This window comes from Aquila chrysaetos, chromosome 8 (assembly GCF_900496995.4).
Source record: "Aquila chrysaetos chrysaetos chromosome 8, bAquChr1.4, whole genome shotgun sequence".
Taxonomy (NCBI): domain Eukaryota; kingdom Metazoa; phylum Chordata; class Aves; order Accipitriformes; family Accipitridae; genus Aquila; species Aquila chrysaetos.
In genome coordinates, this window is record NC_044011.1 from 45397834 (window position 1) to 45418175 (window position 20342).

Below are 20342 nucleotides of genomic sequence, written 5' to 3' on the forward strand. Positions count from 1 at the left end.
TCATTATGTAAATCTAATTATCATTCTTGTGAGCTATGTCAACCTGCAAGTTAGTAAATTGGTCATGAGTGCAACTGTGTCATAAAGAAGCTTTCCAGATTGGAGATTTGTTCTTAAATTTGATGCTGCACTACCCTCTGTTACCCCAAGGATTAAGAGATAAAATGTTTCCAAGCTCATTGCTAATTTAACAGCAAATTGGAGCTTGCAGTTAGTGATATCATTCTGCTCTGTTCTCTTAATTAAAAAAAAAAAAAAAACAACCAAAAAAACCACCAACAAAAAAACCCCAATAATTTGGGTCAAAATTTTAATTTTGTTTTGCTATTATTATGATAATTTAAGCCCTAAATAAAGATAAAGTGTAGCTGACTGGAGACCAGATCTTGTCTGCATTAGAAAAATGATCCATTACTGTCAAAACTTGTCCCAGCAGAACTAATCAAGCTCATGTGCAGTAAAGCTGCGTTAGTTTACATCAAACCATAGCACAGTTTTGAGCCTGGTCTTCTAAGAGATGTCTTAAAGACCTTTTTAAAATGTGACACTTATATGTGCATAGTAGTGTGTCTTAGTAACTAGTGAACTCGTGTTAGCTGTGAAACAAAATACTTACTATTGTTTAACTATAGAATCCAGAGCCCTGGTCTTGAAAAAAAGCTGTGCTGTACTGAAAAATGTACAAATAAAAAGCAAGAGAGAGTAGAGTCTCTGGCCTTGGTGAATTTATGGTCAAAGTGCAAGACAACAGGTAGTATCTGAAAGATGGAGAGCTGAAAGAAAGAGTTGGAGATGGTATCTCTTAGCATGGCTGGCAGTGGTAATGTCATAGAAGCGTGAAAAACAACAGCAGGGTATATTCTTCTGCTGTGCCCCCAACACCTGGATGCCGTTGTTAATGGATATGCTAAACTTCTGTGCACTAGTAAATGCATCTTCTCTGTCATAGTAATTGGTTCCAGTTAGTTGGCAAGAGTCTGTTTTGGAGCTGTACAGTAAATACATTTGCTTAAATTTTTCACCACAGCTATTTCTGCTCTGCTGTTAAGCACAATAGTAAACCTTAAGCTATAACAGATGCAGTGTGGACAGTATTTGTTGAGTTTTTATGCTTTATCACTTTATAAAATGACAGCTTTGTTTTTGCTTTATGTTTGTTACTGTTTTTGTTCAGCTTGGATTGAACACTGATCAGTTGGATCAGCTATGCAGCTGGGTTTTAGCTTCACTCTTTTAAGTGGGTTGTCCTCTTTCTGTGGTTACCTTAGGGTGCAGCAAAGTATTTTATTGTAGTACAGCTGGGTGGTGAATTTCCACAGGTTTTCTCACCTTGTGTTCTCATTAATGTCAGTGGTTTGGGGTCCCGGACCAGCGCGGAGTTCTATTCCTGGCTCCATCCCCATCACCTTGTGCAAACACCTTCATTCTTGCCGTGTGCTTCTGTTTTCTCCTGTCATGAAGTTTGACTCTAGTTGAATTAATTTACCCACTCAAGTCAGAGAGGTCAAAACCACAAGTTGAGGGATCTAGTCCCTGAGATGAACCCAACCAACGTACTTTGCTCCCTGCCACAGGGAACTGCAGGTGGGGGTGGTCGAGGGGGAAGGAAGAGTGTTGTAATAGTTCCTGAAGCCCAGCAGCTACTGATGCAAAGTCAGAATAGGTTTTTTTCTAAATAGGCATGTTGTTTCCTATTCAGTTCTTCTATCTTTAGCTTGTCCCATTCCTGCATGTCCGTTTTGGTGAAACAAAGGAAAATTAGCATTGGGAGAAAGGGATTTAGAAACAATCATTAGGCTTTCTAGGCACAGAACGGGTATAACCTGTTTGACTTTGCTCACACTTTGCCAGGCTTGCATCTTCCCCTTCTCCTGTAAGTGCTGAACTAATGGTTGGCACCACTGACTCGTTATGCCTTAGGTCTAATTAACAAGGTTATTGTCACTCAGTTATACAGCGTTTAGCAAACAACGTTGTTCCAACCATTTAAAACTAAAAAAAAGAACAGAGTTGTACCGACTGTTTCATATAATTTGGGATTGTGTAGCCTCTTCTGCTGAATTTTAAACAAAAAAAGTGGTTTTATTTCATAAATCTTTTGTCTTTCTAAACTTGGTATCTGTCTGAGTCCAAAGAGCACAGAGTCACTATTTCACACACCCAAAATCTTCACTTACAGCTGATAACCAAGAACATCTTCAGCAGTCCTGCTGAGTTGAAAGCAAAAATGAGGTACGTTTAGATTAGGTGTTGAGTTTCCACGGGCTGTGTCCGGACAGTATCTAATATTGTCGGTTACAAATTACAGCGTGCATGTTTGAGCTAGAGCTTCAGCAAATAGTAGCAGTAATAATAATACAAAAAAACTCGGGCCATTTTACAGAAGTGAGAATAGCTCTGCATTTTTGCGCCACCACAGAAAGATTAAAACGACTTGATCAAGGTCATGCAGCAAGCTAATGGCAAAGCCAGGACTGGAAGCCAGTCATCCATCATCCGAGCTTTCCTCTTTATTTGCTAGACCTCACTGCCTCTTATGGATATCTAATCATCTAGCCTGCTGCAGTGGTGGTCTGATGAAAGACTTCAGTCTTTTAATGGGATTTGAAAGTTGGGTAATAATACTTACTTCCTATTTACGGTTTAGCGTATAAACCAGAAAACGTAATACCGGTTTTTACACAGCTCCTTTTAAAACTGGCTGCATAAACACGGAAATGAATAAAGCCTTACACGTCTCCTCTGGGAACCCAGTAAATATTACCCTGTTTTCAAAAAGGAGGAGGCAGAACAGCAAATACATTAATGTAATATATCTAAGGTTACGCAGTTGGCAGAACTGGGAATAGAGTCCTGCTTTTATGCCTCTTACTGGTCACTTGCATCGGAGTCGCTGAAGTTTTATTTAGGGGTAAAAACATCCGGAGCAGGTAAGAAGCTCCCTGCATGGATCCGAGGGCCAGGGGAGGAGGTGCGCAGGACAAAGAAATTCCTTTTCCTCCCTCCGGCTCGGAAAGGGTTACAGATGAAATGCCTGTAACAGCCTCAGGAAAACATGAATCAGTGCTAGCGAGGGAAGGCGGAATGGGAACCCAGAATTGCAAGCTTGTTTTGTGCTTTTCGCTTATATACACCTTTCTGGGGGGGGGTTAAATCCAGCGTTTGGGAGGATCTCGGCACAGCTGACGTTTGAGCCGGCCTGTGATAGAAAGCAGATCGTGTTAATGTACCGTGTCATTAACTAGGAGGCTGGGCGCGTATGTGTTGTGGGGTGGGGAAGACTGGAGAAGGTGGTGGTGGTGGCGGGGGGGGGGGGGGGGGGACCCAACCTCAGCCCTTTCTCCTCTCCTCCTCCCCCGCTCCCCTCCGCCGGCCTCCAGCCAGCTGCTCCCGCAGAGCCAGCGGGTGGGTGAGAGTGTGCGAGTGTGTGTGTGCGAGTGTGTGTGCGAGCGTGTGCGAGTGTGTGCGCGCAACATGGAGGGAGGGACCGGAGCTGCTGCTGCTGCCGCTGCTGCCGCCTTTACCAATATCTATACGGCAGCTTTCACTGCGGGAACGATAGGAACTGGAAGCAATCTTGATGAATCTGAAAGGTCAGTACTATCAATAAATCACCCGCAGATAAATGCTCCTCGGAGATGCTTTCTTCCCCCCCCCCCCCCACCACCCCCCTTTAACCCTCTTTTCTCAGAAACAGAGTATTAAAATGTTACCGTATCTCCAAGGAATGCAATTGTTTCCCAATTGGTTGTAGCCAGCGATGTCTAATAAAAATGTAGAGCATGATTTGAAAAGGCAAGCATGTCGTTTTCATACAGTAAATGCAACTTCATTTTAATTTTTAGTGTATTTTTAAGCATATTTATACTGCTGTGTATCTTTTAAGTGGTTGAGTATTTGAATGGAGAAAGGTTAATTGCCTTCTTCAATCAGATTACACTATGTAGGTTACACTAGCATATAGAAAGCAGACAAAGTATAATTTTGCATCCCGTTTTTCATGTGATAGTGGCCCTTGAGGCATTTTCGGGTTAAGTGTGTAGAATGTGGTTATTAGCGTGACTGAAACTTGCATTTTTTTTAATCAAAAATGTGATATATCCTGTCCGTTGCAGAGTAGAGCACATACTCTGTACTTTGGCTGTGTGAAAACAGCAATAGTCACAAGGGTTCTGTGCTGAGCGTTCTTTTTTTTTTTTTTTTTTTTTTTTTTTTTCCTTTCTAATGGATAACTAAGTGCTGTTGATATGGTATGGCTTTAGGAGCAATAGTTCTGGAGGGCCAGGTTATCGTGTAGTTAAAATTCTTGTGGAATGAGACAGTGCTGATTATCTTCATGGCAGATCGTCTCCTTCACCCTAGGCTTGGATTTGTACTGTGGCTGATAGGAAATAAGCCTAGTGCTGTTGCAGTTCAATTGGGATTTTCTACTTCAGGCTGAGAGTGCATAAATGTTTACTGGTGAAAAAAAGGAGGGAGTTGGGGAAGCAGTATAATTTAAAACTTGCCGTCTTGGGCATGCTGTTACCACCTACCTGGTTTACAGATCAAGGCTGTTTCTACCAAACTACAAGTTATTTATGAACATAGGTGCCGGAAGCTGGAGACACGGGTTCTTATTTCACTGTATAATACATTATCAACAAAGTCTTGATAATTTATGCTAACTCCACCCACTTCAGCTCACACTGCCAGAAACCAAAGGAGACTAGCTCCTACCAGCACTGCAAAATTTCTCTGAATTTGTCTGCATTTTCTTTCTTTCTTTCTTGAAGTATTTATCCTTGGAAAAGCTGCTACTGAATATCTTCTCATGGTTTGTCCTACCTAGTGACTTGGGTACTGTGAGAAAGCTAGTTGGGTAATTTTGATTCCACTTACTTAGAAACAAAACTGTATTTAAAAATCAAACGTGTATAGTGTGCTAATGCTGAAGTCTTTACTCCCCAACTTCCTTTGTGACGGAAAAAGCACAATACGCAATATTTGTCACCCACGTATACAGACGCACACATACCGTAGAGGATTTTGTAAATAGGAACACCATAGGATTTTTGTTTGGTGTGAATTCCCTTGGGAATGTGTGGAGCTCACTCCGAGTGAAAGCTCAGACATTTGTGAGTAGCTGGCAATGTCAGTGTGTGGAATACCAGGTCTGCGGCTAAAGACAGATGGAGTTTAGCAATGATTTGATACAACCTATGGAGTTTTTTTTCAAATGGATCTAGTATTTCAGGGAAGTCTGCAGATTAAATATGCTTTAGTTCTGGCAGTGACAGTCCCCCTTTTTTCACCGCTTGTGCAGATAGTCCAGAGCATGACAGAACTTTGTATTAGCTTGTTATAGTTGACCGTCCAAAGGGGAGATGTCTTACTCGTGTTCCCTCAGTGTCCGGCTTTTCAGGGTAGAGATAAAAAATTGTGTTGTTTCTTAGAAGCAAGACTTGCATTTAATAGGATTATAGGAGTATTTTTAACTTCATACTCTCAGTCCAGTGCTCCTGACTGATACTTGGAGTACGGGGAGTTTTCTGATTATTGATGTAAAAGTAAATCTAGACAGAACGAACTGTGCTGTGTGCTGATGCATATTTTCTTCAGGGGAAAAAAAAAAAAATCGTTTTCTGAGCGGTACATCTAAGGGTTGCAGAATCCTTGCCCTACCTGTAGCAGTAGCTTTTTGGCTGGAGGGGAAGAGGGACAGAAAACAGCAACTCCCTGAGCTTGTAGAAAGAGCAGTCGTTCCAAGAGACAGCCGGATCACAGCACAAACAGCAGAGCGGTGTATGTTACTTCGGATAGATAGCATCTTCTTCAGGGCCAGTCTTCGGTGATTTATGTTATGCATAACCGGTTCTGGGTGACTTGCCGTGCCATGACGTTACCTCTGCCTGAGCTGCCCAGGGACTGCTGAGCTGCCTTCGCTCCTGACCGCCCTGCACCCTCTGCCTCCGCTTACGCAGCTTTCCCATGCTCCAGCGGCGAGGAGGGGGCTCTCTCCAGCCCCCCAGGATGCTTTCCGTGGAAAAAAAATCCCTGCGTCTTGTCTTAGGGAAGGAGGGGGCAATTTCCTCAGAGCATCAGCGAGCATGTCCTTCCCCCCCCCCAGTTGTTTTTGCAACAACCAGCATATCAGATATACTCTGTGACATCTCTTCAGTATTTTTATCGAGAATACTAAAAAATCATTTAATCCCCCTTTGCCAAGCTTTTTGGTTTAATCGTTCTTTGCTTGGAACCATGTTTCTTCCCATTGTTTGATACTTTCTGAAAACTTCAGGCCCTGGTATCAGGGATCAGAAAGTAATGTTTCGATATTCTGCTCCTGACGGTGGTCATTAAAGGAAGGTAAATCCCCTATCTTTCACCAGTGGTCCTGTGTCACAAAAAGGAATGTTATTCCCAGCTTCCATTCAGTTATCAGCCTGGAGAAAAGGAAAAAACCAAACAAACCACAGAATAGGTGGTGGAAGGGAGAAGCAAGTTGACCTTGAAATGGTGGATGTGATGGACAGAAGGCAGAAGAACTGGGATGGGGTCTGAGCTTTCCAGTCATGAGGATAAAGACCAAAGCAGGCAGCTATTTCTCGGTTGACTTAGAACAGGGTAGATTTCAATGTGTATTCATGTAAAAAGAAAAAAAGGCAGATGTACACCTTTTGTGTATTCATTTGAATGAATGTATATTGGAAATAGTAACAGGAGGCAGTGGCAAGGGCTGAGAACTAGAGTAGGCATCTCCTCAGTTTCATTCAGTTTCTTAGAATGGCAACATACTGTTGTATCTTAACTGTTTGTTGTTCTTGTTTATTTGTTGAAGGAGCTTTCTGTGTACTGTTTCTGGAGGAAAAAAAATATGTTTGCAAACATGTTTGAAGTGTATATCCAGAAAACAAATTAAAATATAAACTTCAGCACTTATGTGTGTTTCACGCTCATACCTGCTGCTTTGTTCTGGCCTAATGGTAGGGACCAGAGCGTGATTTAGAGTGGGGATGGTGGGAGGAAATGGGGGAGGAATTTGAACTTGGTACCCTTGCTTTGAAGCAGCACTTATATTGTAGCTTCTCTTACGTCCTGTGTTCCTTCCTTCCAAAACTGTGAATGTGACATTTGTTATCCCAGCACCTCTGGAGACACCTCAGAGGTGATGTAATACCTGTTTTTCTGTCAGTTGCCTTTTCTTATGCAATCCCTAATCTAATCTGGTTTTCTTCCTTCTTTGGGTAAAACAGTCAAAGCGCAATACTTACTAAAAGATCTGTTACAGTTTTCTTTCATAGCTGGTAGCAACCAGCGTCTGGTCTGAGATGCTTTGTGGTGGCAAAGACCACGCTCAGTTACAAGAGGTGGTGGTCGTAACTGGCTGCACAACGTTCGGCAGAGCCACGCGTGACCTCCGCTCAGCTTTCTGCGCCAGGAACAGTGCGTATGTGTTGGATCATCTGTGTTAGCTCATCATCGTGGCTTCCACTTTAATTTATAAAGGGTTGCCCGCCTTGCATTCCCTTGCAGTAAGTCCCATGGCTGAATAAATTTCTGAAGCATCCAGAAGATGACAGTGCATTACTGCTTGTTGGGTTACATATTTACAATTACTCTAGGTTCACTTTGAAGCTCCTCGGAGGCCTGAAATCTCTGGTTAATCAAACTTGGGGAAGGACTTTTAACCTGACACTTCTTGTGATGTTAGAGACTAGAAAGCCCTTGTTACGCATGCCAAGAGTTTAACGCAGCTCTTTGTTTTTTAATTCAGACAGTTCAAGCTGGGGGCAATTTTAGCTGGCTGATCACAAGCGTCCTATTGCTTGTGCTGAAATAAGGCGATGGCTTTGTTGGATGTTGAGCTGATACACAAGCAGTGGTAATGGTTTGCTTTCTCTTGGCAAATGAATTTAAGGCAGTGTGTAGTCCTGATGGGATTTCACCACTCTTAGAGGGGGTGGTTCTGTTGTTATGACTCTCCACTTGATCTGAGTCTCTGGGTGCAGCTCACTGTTGTAGACCAAATGTGACACACTAATCAACTCCAGCAATGTGTGTTTTCTTCTTTTCGTTATGTATTATACAGCAATTTTCCTATTCACAGCGCTATTCAATAGTCAAGGATTTCTCAACATTTTTCCCCCAGGGTTTATAAATTAGTGCTCCAAACCTTGTTCAGGATTGGAATGTAGCAGATGAGATTTCAGCCCTTAAGGAGTGTTTTAACCATGCAAACATGCTTTAATTTCTGGCCACGTTTCTTCATTTGTGTATTTCAGAAGGTTTTGTCCTTTTTAAAAGTGAAATATAAGAAGATAATAGGCAAACTTTTTTCTGAAACATAAACGCAAAATTTCCAAGCCTTTTCAATCTGTTCTCCGTACGCTTTCTCTTACTGATACTTCAATGGAATAGCTTTACTTACTGTATTAGACAAATGTAATTTGTAAACATACGTTGTATCTCTTTGCAGCTTGTTCAGTGTCACTCTGCTGAATTCTGTTTTAGGAGTGTAGGTGTGCTGGATCAATGCATGTCATGCTTTTTTAAAAATTATTTACATAAAATACCCGACTATCTTAAGTGCATACGCCTATGGTGACCATGTGAAAATCTATTTGTTTTCTAAATAAAGATGTGCTGGGAGAAAAATTTTGAAAACCGTATTGATATATACCATGAGATCAAGAGTCAAAAGGTAAATAAAAAGCACTAAACTACTTACTACATTTTTTTTTTGTGGTGTCTGAGCAAATCTCGTCATTCGGAATGATGGGAAGAGGGGCCATGACACAATGTTTTCATGTTTTCCATTAGTGATACAACATTAAGGCTAGAACTTTGTATGGCATCAAACACACAGCAAGCCCCTTGCTGCACTTGAAGTAAGAGTGAGTTTTGACCTCAGGCATGTGGCCTAACACACTTGTTTATGTGTTTGAAACTTAGTTGTTCTTTTTGAAAATAATGCCCGTAAGCCATCCCAGCTCTTGAAGACTACCTTTAACATGCTTTTGCATAAGCAAAACCTACTTTGAAATCAACTCTTAGTAGTGTTAGTCTAGGGCAACATCCAAAGTGTAGGAGCAGATTTGAAGAATTTTCTGAAGTTAAATTGGTCGCATATGGTACACCAAAAGAAAAGCAGGCTAGATGGAGTACTTTCCTAGCCAGAAACAAGGCACGGGTTGCGAAAAATAAAACAAGAAGAGGAAACTACAATGATGTCTTAATTTTGCACAGTTTCATCTGATGCACGGTGTTGACAGCTTCCCTTTAAAAGGGGACTTTCCCAGCTTCTTATACTACCAAGGGAGCTGCTTATGGGCACACATGAAAATACTTAGATTTTCATAGACTGAAAATCTCCGTTCCCTATTAATGATTGAGGGGAAACAAGGCCAATGTAACGTATCAGTTTCAGAAGATGGTTGTTCTTAAATCTGAGTATTTGTGGTTGCAGAGAGCCATTAAATTCATGCCCAGAAGGTTAACCAAAGCTGTGTTGACTTTTTTTGTCTACAAACTAATTTGTTTAATACAGCCACGGTTGCACATAGCTTTTTGCAGGAGCAATATAATGAGATTAACAAGCCTCTGATCGCTTCCCTATCTGATACTTAAATCCCCATGGGAAGCTGTGAAAGTGTCAGAGCTCTGTTGCTCTTGTATGGGGGCCGCGCTGGCAAAGCTGAGAGTTGTTCTTTGTGTAAGATGTTGTAGATTTGGTTGCTGGGATGATGGAGTAGCTAAGCTTCAATCGGTAGCCTTGGAGCCAGTGTGATTTTTAAGAAACAGAGAAGAGATGCTGAGGCTGCCAGCCGGGGGGTTCATTATTGGAAAGAGAAGACAACCACGCTCCTCCTTCCCCCTGCGATACTCCGAAGAGGGAAGTAAGTTTCATAGGGAGATAATTATGCTACTGGAAAAAGTGCTGTGACAGCTCACAGCACCACAAGTGGAGTTCTTGTGGGGAAAAAGCCATGTTAGACATAACAGATTTCTTCCCTTTTTCTCCCAGTTAGGTATGGTGTATATGCATAGTGTTGTCCTGAAGCACTTGGTACTCGTCTCCTTGCCTTTGCTTTCGTTGCCTGCCTCAGGCTAATAGGCACTAAGTTTGTCGTTTTTAAGTGGCATAGCCCACAGTCTGATTTGGGAATACAGATTGACACCTGAATTATTATTTTCCCCTGCTTATAAAAGCATGCATGATTGATTGATGATGAGTGCAAAATTAGAAGCTTTTTCTTAAAAAGAAAACTAAAATGAGGGAGGATAGTTTTATTTAAAAAAAACAAACCCACAACTCGGTATTAATTTTGAAGCAGGATTGTATTCCGATGCTTTCTTCACCCAGTGCCTTTAGCATTATTGAGATGTTAAGAGTTGCAATACATATTTTTGTGGAAATCTCCACCAGTCTCCATGTTAGATCTCTCTGTGCACATCCATAGCTTACGGCCCCTTCCGTTTAAGGTACATGCCTGATATTTAATTAGTTTCCCCCAGTTTCCCAGTGGTGCCTCTCCAGTTGACAAAAATGGCTTCTCTCTAGTTCTTGAGCAGTGGTTAGCTTGGTGGAGATGTTGCTCTTTGGCTTGTGTGTAGGACTGATTACTTGTAGGAATAATACCTCTTTTCTCCACGCGTCAGTGTATGTTAACAAACATTGGAGACACATGAATCACACAAAAACCTTTTCTCCAGCAAACGCCTCTGGTTTTGAATACGTTCTCCCTTTCAAGGGCTTGACCACACATGGAACTTCTCAGGAACAGCTGCTCACAAATAATTCCAGATGCAGACAGACCCCGAATACAATGTTGTATTCTGTATTGGGCCTGTTTATGCTGACCTTTTCCAATCCCTTTTATTGCTTTTTAAGATCAGGACTACCTCTTTGCTCATTTAAAATATAAATTCTAGATACTTTCAAAATTCACATGCAAAAGCTGAAACTACTTTTACTCATTGCTCTATTCTTTTCTGCATTTGGGGCTGGCAAATTGAAGGCGCTTTGCTGCTATTGTGACTGTCCCTGTAACAAGAACTGTAGGATTTGCAGGGTCGGCAGAGCCATCGGGCACACAAGCAGTGAATACTGGTCTGTGCTTTGCTGCATATGAACTTCAGGAGAGAACTTCAGCTCCCCGAGAACTAGTTACTCAGTTACGCGCACAGGTCAGAAAGGCTAGTACGATGTGGCAAGGGAGCATCTGAACTTCTTGGCGACAAGACTTTGTGGAGATAAAGATTTCTTTCCCTTCAAGGAATATTGAATTCAGTTTCTCGATTATGATTTTCCTTGTTTCTTTTTCTTTTTTGGTGAGGAAATGTCAGAGCAAAGATAATTATAAATCCTCTAAATTATTTTCAGATGCGTCAACGTGCAGTCAGTTGAACAATGGAATGTATACTTGACCGCATTTACACAGAAATCAGCCAGGAAAGCCACCAGAAAGAGTAGGGCTGGAATTGCTTGAACCTTCTTGGCTGCTCACTGTGCAAGGAAAGGCATGTGTAGTTATGCCAGCTGGAATGCAGCTGCTCCTTAAATCTGGCACCTAATGTCGAGTCCTGTCAAAGTACATAATGTTGAAGAATCCTGATCAGTTTGTTTGCAGACAGAGAAGTATCAGTGAAGACTTGACTTGCAAGGGTGAAGGGCTGTTATGTCTCTGTATGTGAGTCTTTCAAACTTGCTACTTTGAAGACGAAATTTGTGTGGGTTCACAAAACCATGATGGGTTAATCTAGGACAAAAAAAAAGGGCGGGGGGGGAGTATTCATGTAGACGTCTAGTGGTTCCACAGATTATCAGTGGCTCTGCTCCCATTCAAGCTTGTGCTCCATCAGCAATCTGCAGCTCTCCAAAATGACTCATACCGTCTGGAGTACAGTCCTTTAAGAGAATTTGATAGCACTTAGTGATTCTGCTATGCACTTTTTCTGTGGATTCTGTGGAGAAAGGTTTAGTGACACGTGTGCTATATAAATGCACATTTCAATGTCATTGAGAACAATAGTGTAAGCACATGATGCTAGTTCATGGGGCAGAAAACTCCTAGGCCTTTTCAGTACTTTCAGCTCCTCTGATCAGTAGTGAAGATGTTAAAAATACTTGATATATTCGGGTGCTAACACTATGTAGCTGTGACGTTAAATTTTGGAAAACATTACTAAAAGGAAAGAAGTTAAAACTGATTTGGTAAACTGTTTTTCTGGTTTTTATTTTACTCTTTTCATACCTTGTAAATTACCATGGCAGAAATTAACAACAGAAAATTTCAGTTTATTTTTAGTTCATGTGTTTCCTTTTGTGTTCAGTCCTTGGATGTGGGGGTTACAGTGGGGTTAATGCACTTCTTTTACTGGCAAATAGCAGAAGCAGGCATCCATCACAGATAAAATGAGAAGGGGAAAAGCATCTGTAATATCATGAAGTAAATAATTGCATATTTTCTGTTTTTCTTCCTTCCCAACTGCAGATGTTACTCACTTTTTATGAGCAAATGCTGGATTAAAGAATGAGATCAAGTTGGGTAAAAGAGAAGGCCTGTCTTAAAACTGTCATGCAGCTGTGTTAGGAGCATGTATCTACCTACCTTTGGGAGATACTAACGTTAGTGAAATCACATGCATACACCGTAGCAGACTGAAAAAGGTAATATGCACTTGCGTATGTTATACCTTTTCTTTCCTGTTCTCTCTCTCAAGAGAATGGAAAACAAGTTCATTAGTGGAAACAGCATGGATATCTTTTTTTATGTTGGTTTGTTGCATTGTTTGGTGTCCTAATGCAGTAGAGTGACATTTTCTAAATTTGAAATTCGTTTGGTTAGAACATCTCACTGTCGTCACGGAGCATTTCGACTTTTTCTCTGCCTGTTGATGTTATGTTTCTTTTGCCTGCTTGAGGCTGGCCAGGGCACATGATGATCTCGTATGTGACATGCTTCCCTTTTATGAGTGAGAGAAGTGAAGAGTGACGTATGGTCCGGTGCTGACTCATAGTCCTGTGCTTGAACAGAGTGAGTATAACACTTAATTTAGAGAGATCGGAACAAAATTACCAGGCCTCCCAAAAGGATTTCTCCATCTTTTTAATTCTAGCCTCTCTTCCATCTTCTTCTGGCCACTCACCTCTTCTATTATATGATAATACCTTATCCTAGTGCCAGCCTGTGCTACTTTATACTGAAGGTGGTGGCTTTTGCCATTCTTTGTTTTCTTGTGGGAATCCCTACCTAAATTAGGCTGCATATATGCAGTCATTCCAGAGACTGAAAGACTTGTTTTAAAGAAATGCTGATCTACTAGAGTGGCTTTTCATCTATACTATGACTGACCCCTCAAGCATTTAAAAACAGCGGTCAAGTTGCTGAAAAATCACAAGATTGACTTTAAAAATTACGCCTTTTAAGGTGCACTTTGATTTTTTTTTTTTCTTTTTTAATTTGCCTTCCAGTTTGAATTTTTAAGTGCAAGATGGGTCATGTTGTTCACCTTTCCTCTGCAAGATGATTTAATAATTATAGTGAAAGCTGAGAATATTTCTTAGTTGTTTGACTCCATGACTGGAGCTTTGAAAATACAAAATGCTGAGAGATTTGCAGTGAAATGACAAGAAATTCTAACATTGAGTCTTGCACATTGTATTCTGATGTGCTTATAATTCAAGGTCATGTCCAGTCCCAATGACATTTATGCAGGTCATGTAAGACCTAGTAGTTGGTCTGGCAACAAAAATATTTCCTCATTTCTCCTCAGCTCCTTGAAAAACAGCAGGCAAGATATTTTTTCTGCATGCGCGTTCATAAATTTGCACACACTTTTCGTTACCTCTGAAGGGGCTCTCAAGTACAGCTTCACATAGAATTGTGTTGTACTGTGGCAACTTCTGCTCTGTGCGGGGCTTTCTAAATATATGCAGAAGGTAGGCAGCTAACTTCATCTTCCCTTCTCACTGGGTGAAGTTGGAGTTTCAGATGCTGGAAGAGGCACTCTGGTAGTGCTGTTTGCCTTGTGAAGTAGTTGTTTGTCTCCTACAGGGAAATGACAGCAACATGTATATATGTATTTTAATTATTTTTGTATGTCATGTTGAAGTACTGTGAAATATTGCTTTGACTTTAGAGTATGTAATGCATTTCACGAACTCCACAGAAGCGAGGGAAAGACAAGTTGTTGATCTCACTGGTGCAGCAGACTTTGCAAATGAGATTTCGTATCTGATTACAGCTAACAATATATCGACATAGGATATGGCATTGGTAACAAATACCCATTGAGATGTAAAAATGTTGTTGAACACCAGCTGATGCCCACGCAGGCTTTTTAATTAGTACCTGGTCTCTTTTTGAGTCAGGATGTGCCTCTGTATAGGGAAAATTTTTGACAGATACCCCATGGCTCATAAAAGAACAGAAGGTAACTTTTTTGGCCTATTCTCTCTCGTGCATACACAAAGTTTTCTTAGTGCCTGCTAAGGAAAAAGTATTACCAGGCAGTCTGGATGCACAGAAATTGAAAGACTCATAGGAAAGAACTTCAGACTGCTACTTACTGGAAAAAAGGACTTGTGCAATTATAGATAAAATGTACGATGTGGTATTGCATGGAATTTTGAGGACAGTACATCTCTGGCAACTTACCCCGGTGTTACCTGCTAGAAAAAAACTGGTGGTTGTTTGACTGTTTGACCTAAAAGAGGCAGCAAACATTTCATACTCAGGGATGCTATTGTCTGCGCCTGCCCGTCTGAAAACACTGGGACCTGTATGAGACAATAGCATGCAGTAAAACTGCAAAGACAAGCATGCAGTAAAACTGCAGGATACATAACGTTCCAGTACACGTTTTTCTAAAATGAGTCCAAAAGTTGAAGAAAACAGACTAGTTGCTAAATAATACTGACTCAGAGATGCAATGTAGTCAGGGGTTAATGCACCAGATGTGACTTTCTGGAGAACAGATATATTTTAGACCCTGTCATGTTAACAACAGGCGAGAGGTTGCAGTCATCCCGTGCTTCTCGCATGGCTCACTGCACTGCGGGGAGGAGAGTGCCAAGGGTAGGAGAGCAAAAAGGTACCGGCAGGGTCACCGCATCGAAAACTCGCGGGTAGTGGGTGAGCGGGACTGCCGTGCACCGCATCGGTGATCAGCGCAACTGCGAGTTAACGTTACCGTCCTTCGCAGAGGGCTGATGAGCTCTCAGCTGATGTTCCAGTCCCTTTGGCTACCAAGTCATGCGTGGGGAGCTCCAGCCAGAGCGTTGATATTCCTGGCAGTAGAGTGCTTCGAGAGCTGCCTTTGTTTGGGGTTTTAAAGGTGTTTTATTATCGCTCATCAGGTTATGGAAATGCTGATCAGTAGGGAGTACAATCAGGTGTGCAGCACAGGTAGCAAACAAGAAATACTGGTTTTGGAAATAACTTTCATCATCTTCAGTGCTGTTTGAAGAGGGGAAATATTGAAATAGAAACTGTAGGTACTTCATGCTCCTTGTTACATGCCCACTCTTGACAATGACTTTACCCTTGCGTGTGTATTTCATAAATATTGTGATATAACTGTCTTTGGAAAAATATGTATTAGGAATTCAAAGGAAGCCAAAAGCCAATGAGTTTAATACATAGGGCGCTGGAATACGTACAGATGTAACCTCTGACTGGGTGAAATATACTTGCTTTTGCTGATTCCATAAATAAGTTATTCATATACCTACTGATATCATGCCTTGTCTCTCAAACTTTTGTTCCCAAACCTGGCCCAAACATTCCCCCCTTCCCAGCTGTCCTAAAACACTTGTTAAGTTAGTGAAATCAGAGAAACAGTATCCATTAATGTTTGACGTTTTCTGATGCTATGTACAAACAGAACAGGAAGGAAAAAAGTGCACATCAAGGAATACCTTTTGCCACTATCGTGAACCTCTGAACTTAAGAAAAATTATAATTTTTACTACCTGTGTAGGCATCTTGAGTGTGCTAAAAGAAATTAAGTGAACCTGACTAGCTCTCTGTGCAATAGTGAGCATGTGACAGCATCCTGGTGGAAAATAAGACATAAATCTGAGAAAGGGGTTGGTTCAACGTTTTCTGTCACCATTTCTGACTGCATTGCTTTGTGTGTAAACAATTGGTGCTAGCTGTTTACGGCAACTGAAAAAGTGGGAAATGTCGTCGTGGTGTGAGCGTGGCCGAGCAGGAAGTTTCACGGGCAAACGCATTTTGTGTGGTAGGAAATCTTCTTGTACTCTAACAGCGCATTAGGTCTGTTTGCACGTGCCGAGAAAACAAAATGATGTCATTTTTAGAGAACGTATTTACTTACTGCTGCATTTACAATAAAACAAGAGCATGTTCAAAGTTTTAATTATATAATGGGAATACAAGATGATGTCAGTCTCCATCCAAGAACAGAAAGGGTTGTCGGTTTTGACTAACTGTGCTCCCCTCCCGTAGGTTTTCCAAAATGTAATGGGAGGCATCAGGTCTGGATGGTATTGCCTGTTCATTTACTACATGAAAAATAAAGCATAGCAAACGAGAAGAGGTTACTAATATAGTTTAGAGATCATTTACATTTTGCTTGAAAGACTTTTATAGTTAACTGTGAGGATCTTAGGAAACTCGTAGAAATCAGTGCCAAGAGTTTTCTTGGAAAACACGTTGCTAAGTCTTACATTAAATGTAAAAATCTTTGGCTAATGACCTGGTTAATTTGATGTATTTCAGAGATAAGAACAGAGCAGCTGATTCTTCTTTTATGTTCTGTTTGAATAGCTGTCACAAATGTTTTTCCAAACTAGGAAAGAATATTTTAAAAAACCCAATTTCCGAACAAAGTTTGCAAAAAGCATTTCAATGAGCTCATTTGTCTCTGGGAGGGAAAAAACCTGCAGGGGAGGGAAGGAGCTCTGGCTTGGGCTTGTCATATGGAATAGTGTCTCACTCTCTGAACTGCCCGTGAGCGTCAGGCTGGGGACGAAATCAGAGTGGAGAGGGAGATGCAGATAACCGGTCATAACCCTTTGGGAAGCCACCAGCCTCGTTCTGTGCGAGAGCAGGGAGAGGAGCCTGGCTTGGAAATGAACTTTCTCATGAAATGAGAGAGATTCAGCTCCTGTATCAGACAGAAAGATTTCTAAAGCACAAAAAGTGGCAACAGGAGATCCACGACCACGTCCTGCTTAAAAACAGGGCTCTCAAGCCTAATTCCAGTTTACTTGCGGTTGCGGTCGGGCCGTTCATTGCCAAAGTTGGCACGCCGATGGGACACAGAACTGGAGGTCGCTTGGGCGGGGGGGTGAGCAGGGTACTTTGGGCTAAGGAGATAAGGGGCTGCAGAGAGAGGGAGGACGAGGAGGCTGGGCCGCCTGGACTGATGCACGTCCTCCCCTGCGAGTCACGGCCTGAGCGCTCCCACGCGCGGCTTGGCTGATGTAGGGTAATTCCTTATGTTGTATTAAGTAGTTTGGGTTTTTGAAGCCTCACTACCGGCTCTGTAAACAGGCCTTGAAACCGTGCTCCTGAGGGGCCTCAGCTTTTCTGTCAAGCTGGTAGTTTGGTGCTATTTTTTCCTCCGCTTTTTTCTATTTCAGACTCTTCATCTTTCTCTCTAGGTGTGCGTTTCCTCTTTGGTAAGGAGATTTAGTAATGGTTACGGTCTCATTTTTGTGGCACTGGGGTTTTCCCTGGCCTGATGACAAGATGAACTTTCTTTTCTGAGCGTTATGGTAGTGAGGAGGTGATGTGAGGAGCAAGGAGTGGGTGACTAGCTTTCCGGGACATTTTGTTAGCTGTTCGTCTATTCCGTAAACCCAATCCTCAACAGGAGTCTTTTGGAAGTGCTGCCTGTCAGGCTGTTCCCTGGAAGTTGTATTATACCTTACAATTTTATTCTTCTGTTCGCTATATTCTTACCTTTTTTATTTTTTAACCTGTTCTCTCACGACCTTCTCTTTTTGCCGAGTTTTTCATTATGCACTAAAAAGTTTCTCTTGCCGTTGTCAGTTCTAAAAATCATTGTGATTACCGGGGGGGAGGGAAGCTTGAAGAGCACTGTTTACTGCCATTTTCCTGGGCACTGAAGTTGATGTGCACTGGTTTCAACAGTATCTCATTTCTTTGGGAAGGCTAATAGCCCGGTCACTTCATTATCCTGCCTTTTTGCACAAGTGCCAACATAATAGAAATGCATTCATTTTCCAGGCTACCCTTTGGGTGCTTGAGGCAAATACTTTCAAAAGCCGATCCACGCTTTCTTTTTTTTCTGTCAAACTGAGAAAGCTATAAATCTGTTAATCACCTGTCCTTTTAGGTTAGCATATTGCATCTGTAAGCCTTTTTAATGTCTTAAAAATAATGGGACAGTGTGCTTTCACTGGTAGGTACTTTACCAAATCATTAAGGCTTTATTTGTCTATTTATTTATTTTCCCAAGAGGGCATTTTATTACTGACAGCATGAGTCAGGACAGTTAAAGGTCGCAGTGAAATATTCCAGCTTCTGATGTGAAGCAATATGAACTGGAATGAAATGTTACCTTAATTGTACTAAAAAAAACCCAAACAATTAACGCACTGTATGCTGTGTTACCTGCAGAGACAGAAGTCTGCCAGTTATCTCTTCGCAGTAACTTCTTCCCCCTAGCGTACATCATTATGTAGGGAGTGCCTGGTAAGGAGAAATGTTGTTCTGTGTTTGTGTGCAAACAGGTTGTTAGCATGGAGTTAAAGTGTTGTCCGTGGTCACGTTTTATGGAGAGAAGGCTATTATGAAGGAAAGAAGGCAGCTAGGACTCTTGGGTTTCATTCCAGGCTTTGCAGACTCAGCTACTGATGAGTCTTCTGCATTATTTACACCATTTTTTTAAGCAAGGGTAACAAAAATAGCTATTTTACAGGAACATTTTGACTTAATTGTGAAGAGCTCTGTGGCTTAAGTATAAAAATTACTTCAGGGCAAAATTTTATTTTATTCCTGTTGGTCTTTTGAAACAGGATTGAAAGGTGGATTTAGTGGCTGCATGCAATTTTCAGCAGGATTGTCCTTGTTTATTAGCTCCCCATGAATTGTAAGAATTCTGCCCAAAGCGCTGGGGAGTGGTGAATGTTGACACAGGTGTCAGGATGATGTTGCAGATGTTGTGATTCTCCTCACTATGACTTCCTGTTTTTAACTGTAATTTATTCTGACACAACAGTCCAAGGTCCATCTTGATCCCTCATTGCCAGCCATCCAGCTATACAAATACATGGATTTTCATGTGCTAGCCATAAAGCCCCAGCTTTCCTTGCCTTGCAGGGATTAATTTTCCCAATAGTGGGAATGGACAGTGTCTTGTGTTAGCCATAAAGGTTGGTATGATGGCAAAGGAAAGCATTTAGAAAATCATTCCAAGTACTGTTACCTGTTCAGCTGCCCTAGTCAGATTTTCTGGCCTTTTCTCCCCTCCTGTTTGACTTTATAGCTCCCTGCTTTAGCCAACATAGTTATACAGATATATTCTGTTGCATAGAGAAAGTGTTGGCATCCTCTCATCTTTTATTACCCTGATGCATAAGCAAAATGGTGGCAGAGATACCGTGTAGAATTTATACTGGTGGAACCATGCCAGGAGTGATTTTAAAGGCAGAGGAGAAGGAAGCGATAAGGCATGGTGTTTTTCAAGTGATTGGGTTTGCGAGTGAAGAATGATGGAAAGGAATTACGGTTACCTGATACTTTTTTTTTTTTTTTTCCTACCCCAGCCTTGCAAAGCACGTAAGCATGTGCTGAAATTTCACTGAACTTTGCCACGTGGTTCAAGCCAGGCAGCTACCTGAATGCCTTGGTGTTTCTCCTGCAGCTAGGTTCCAAACTGAAGGGACAGTAATGCCTCCGGTAATTTAGGAGGGTAGAGAACTAAAATGTTCTTGAAAAGCTATTTGCATAAAGGTTTGCAAAGGAGAGAAAGAGTGTGAGAATGTGTTCAAACTGAGCAGTGAAATCTGCACAGCTTGACTTGTCTCATCCATCTGGTTGGACTACGTTATCTATGTTTAACAGATTACATTTAATCTTACCGTTTCAGGGAGAGCTGTTGAGCCTCAACAGACATGGGAGAGCCATCATGTAAAGTTATGCAAGTAAAATGGGAGCTTAAATTTCATGCTAGTTTCTTAGGAGAACAACAGAGGAGGTGCGGAAATATCATGTCATCTTTCTGCCCTGACCAGGTGCATTGGCTTGATGGGCCAGGAGATGGCTTTGCCGCACTCCTGCTCCTTTCTGATTTTGTGCTGGATTCCCCGTGTTAGTATTTTCTTTCTGCTCTGTGCTTATCTGACTTCTGCCCTGGCTTTG

The 20342-nt window shown here is 41.6% G+C and overlaps 1 protein-coding gene across 1 annotated transcript in view; it reads left to right on the forward strand.

Annotated features, from left to right (window-relative positions):
- The first annotated feature begins 3331 nt into the window (after positions 1 to 3331).
- Positions 3332 to 20342, forward strand: part of ARHGAP32 (Rho GTPase activating protein 32) — a 188203-nt gene continuing 171192 nt past the window's right edge. Inside the window, 1 exon segment of the mRNA XM_030021349.2 lies at positions 3332 to 3593. Coding sequence (XP_029877209.1) covers positions 3475 to 3593 — 119 coding nt within the window. The 5' untranslated portion in view covers positions 3332 to 3474.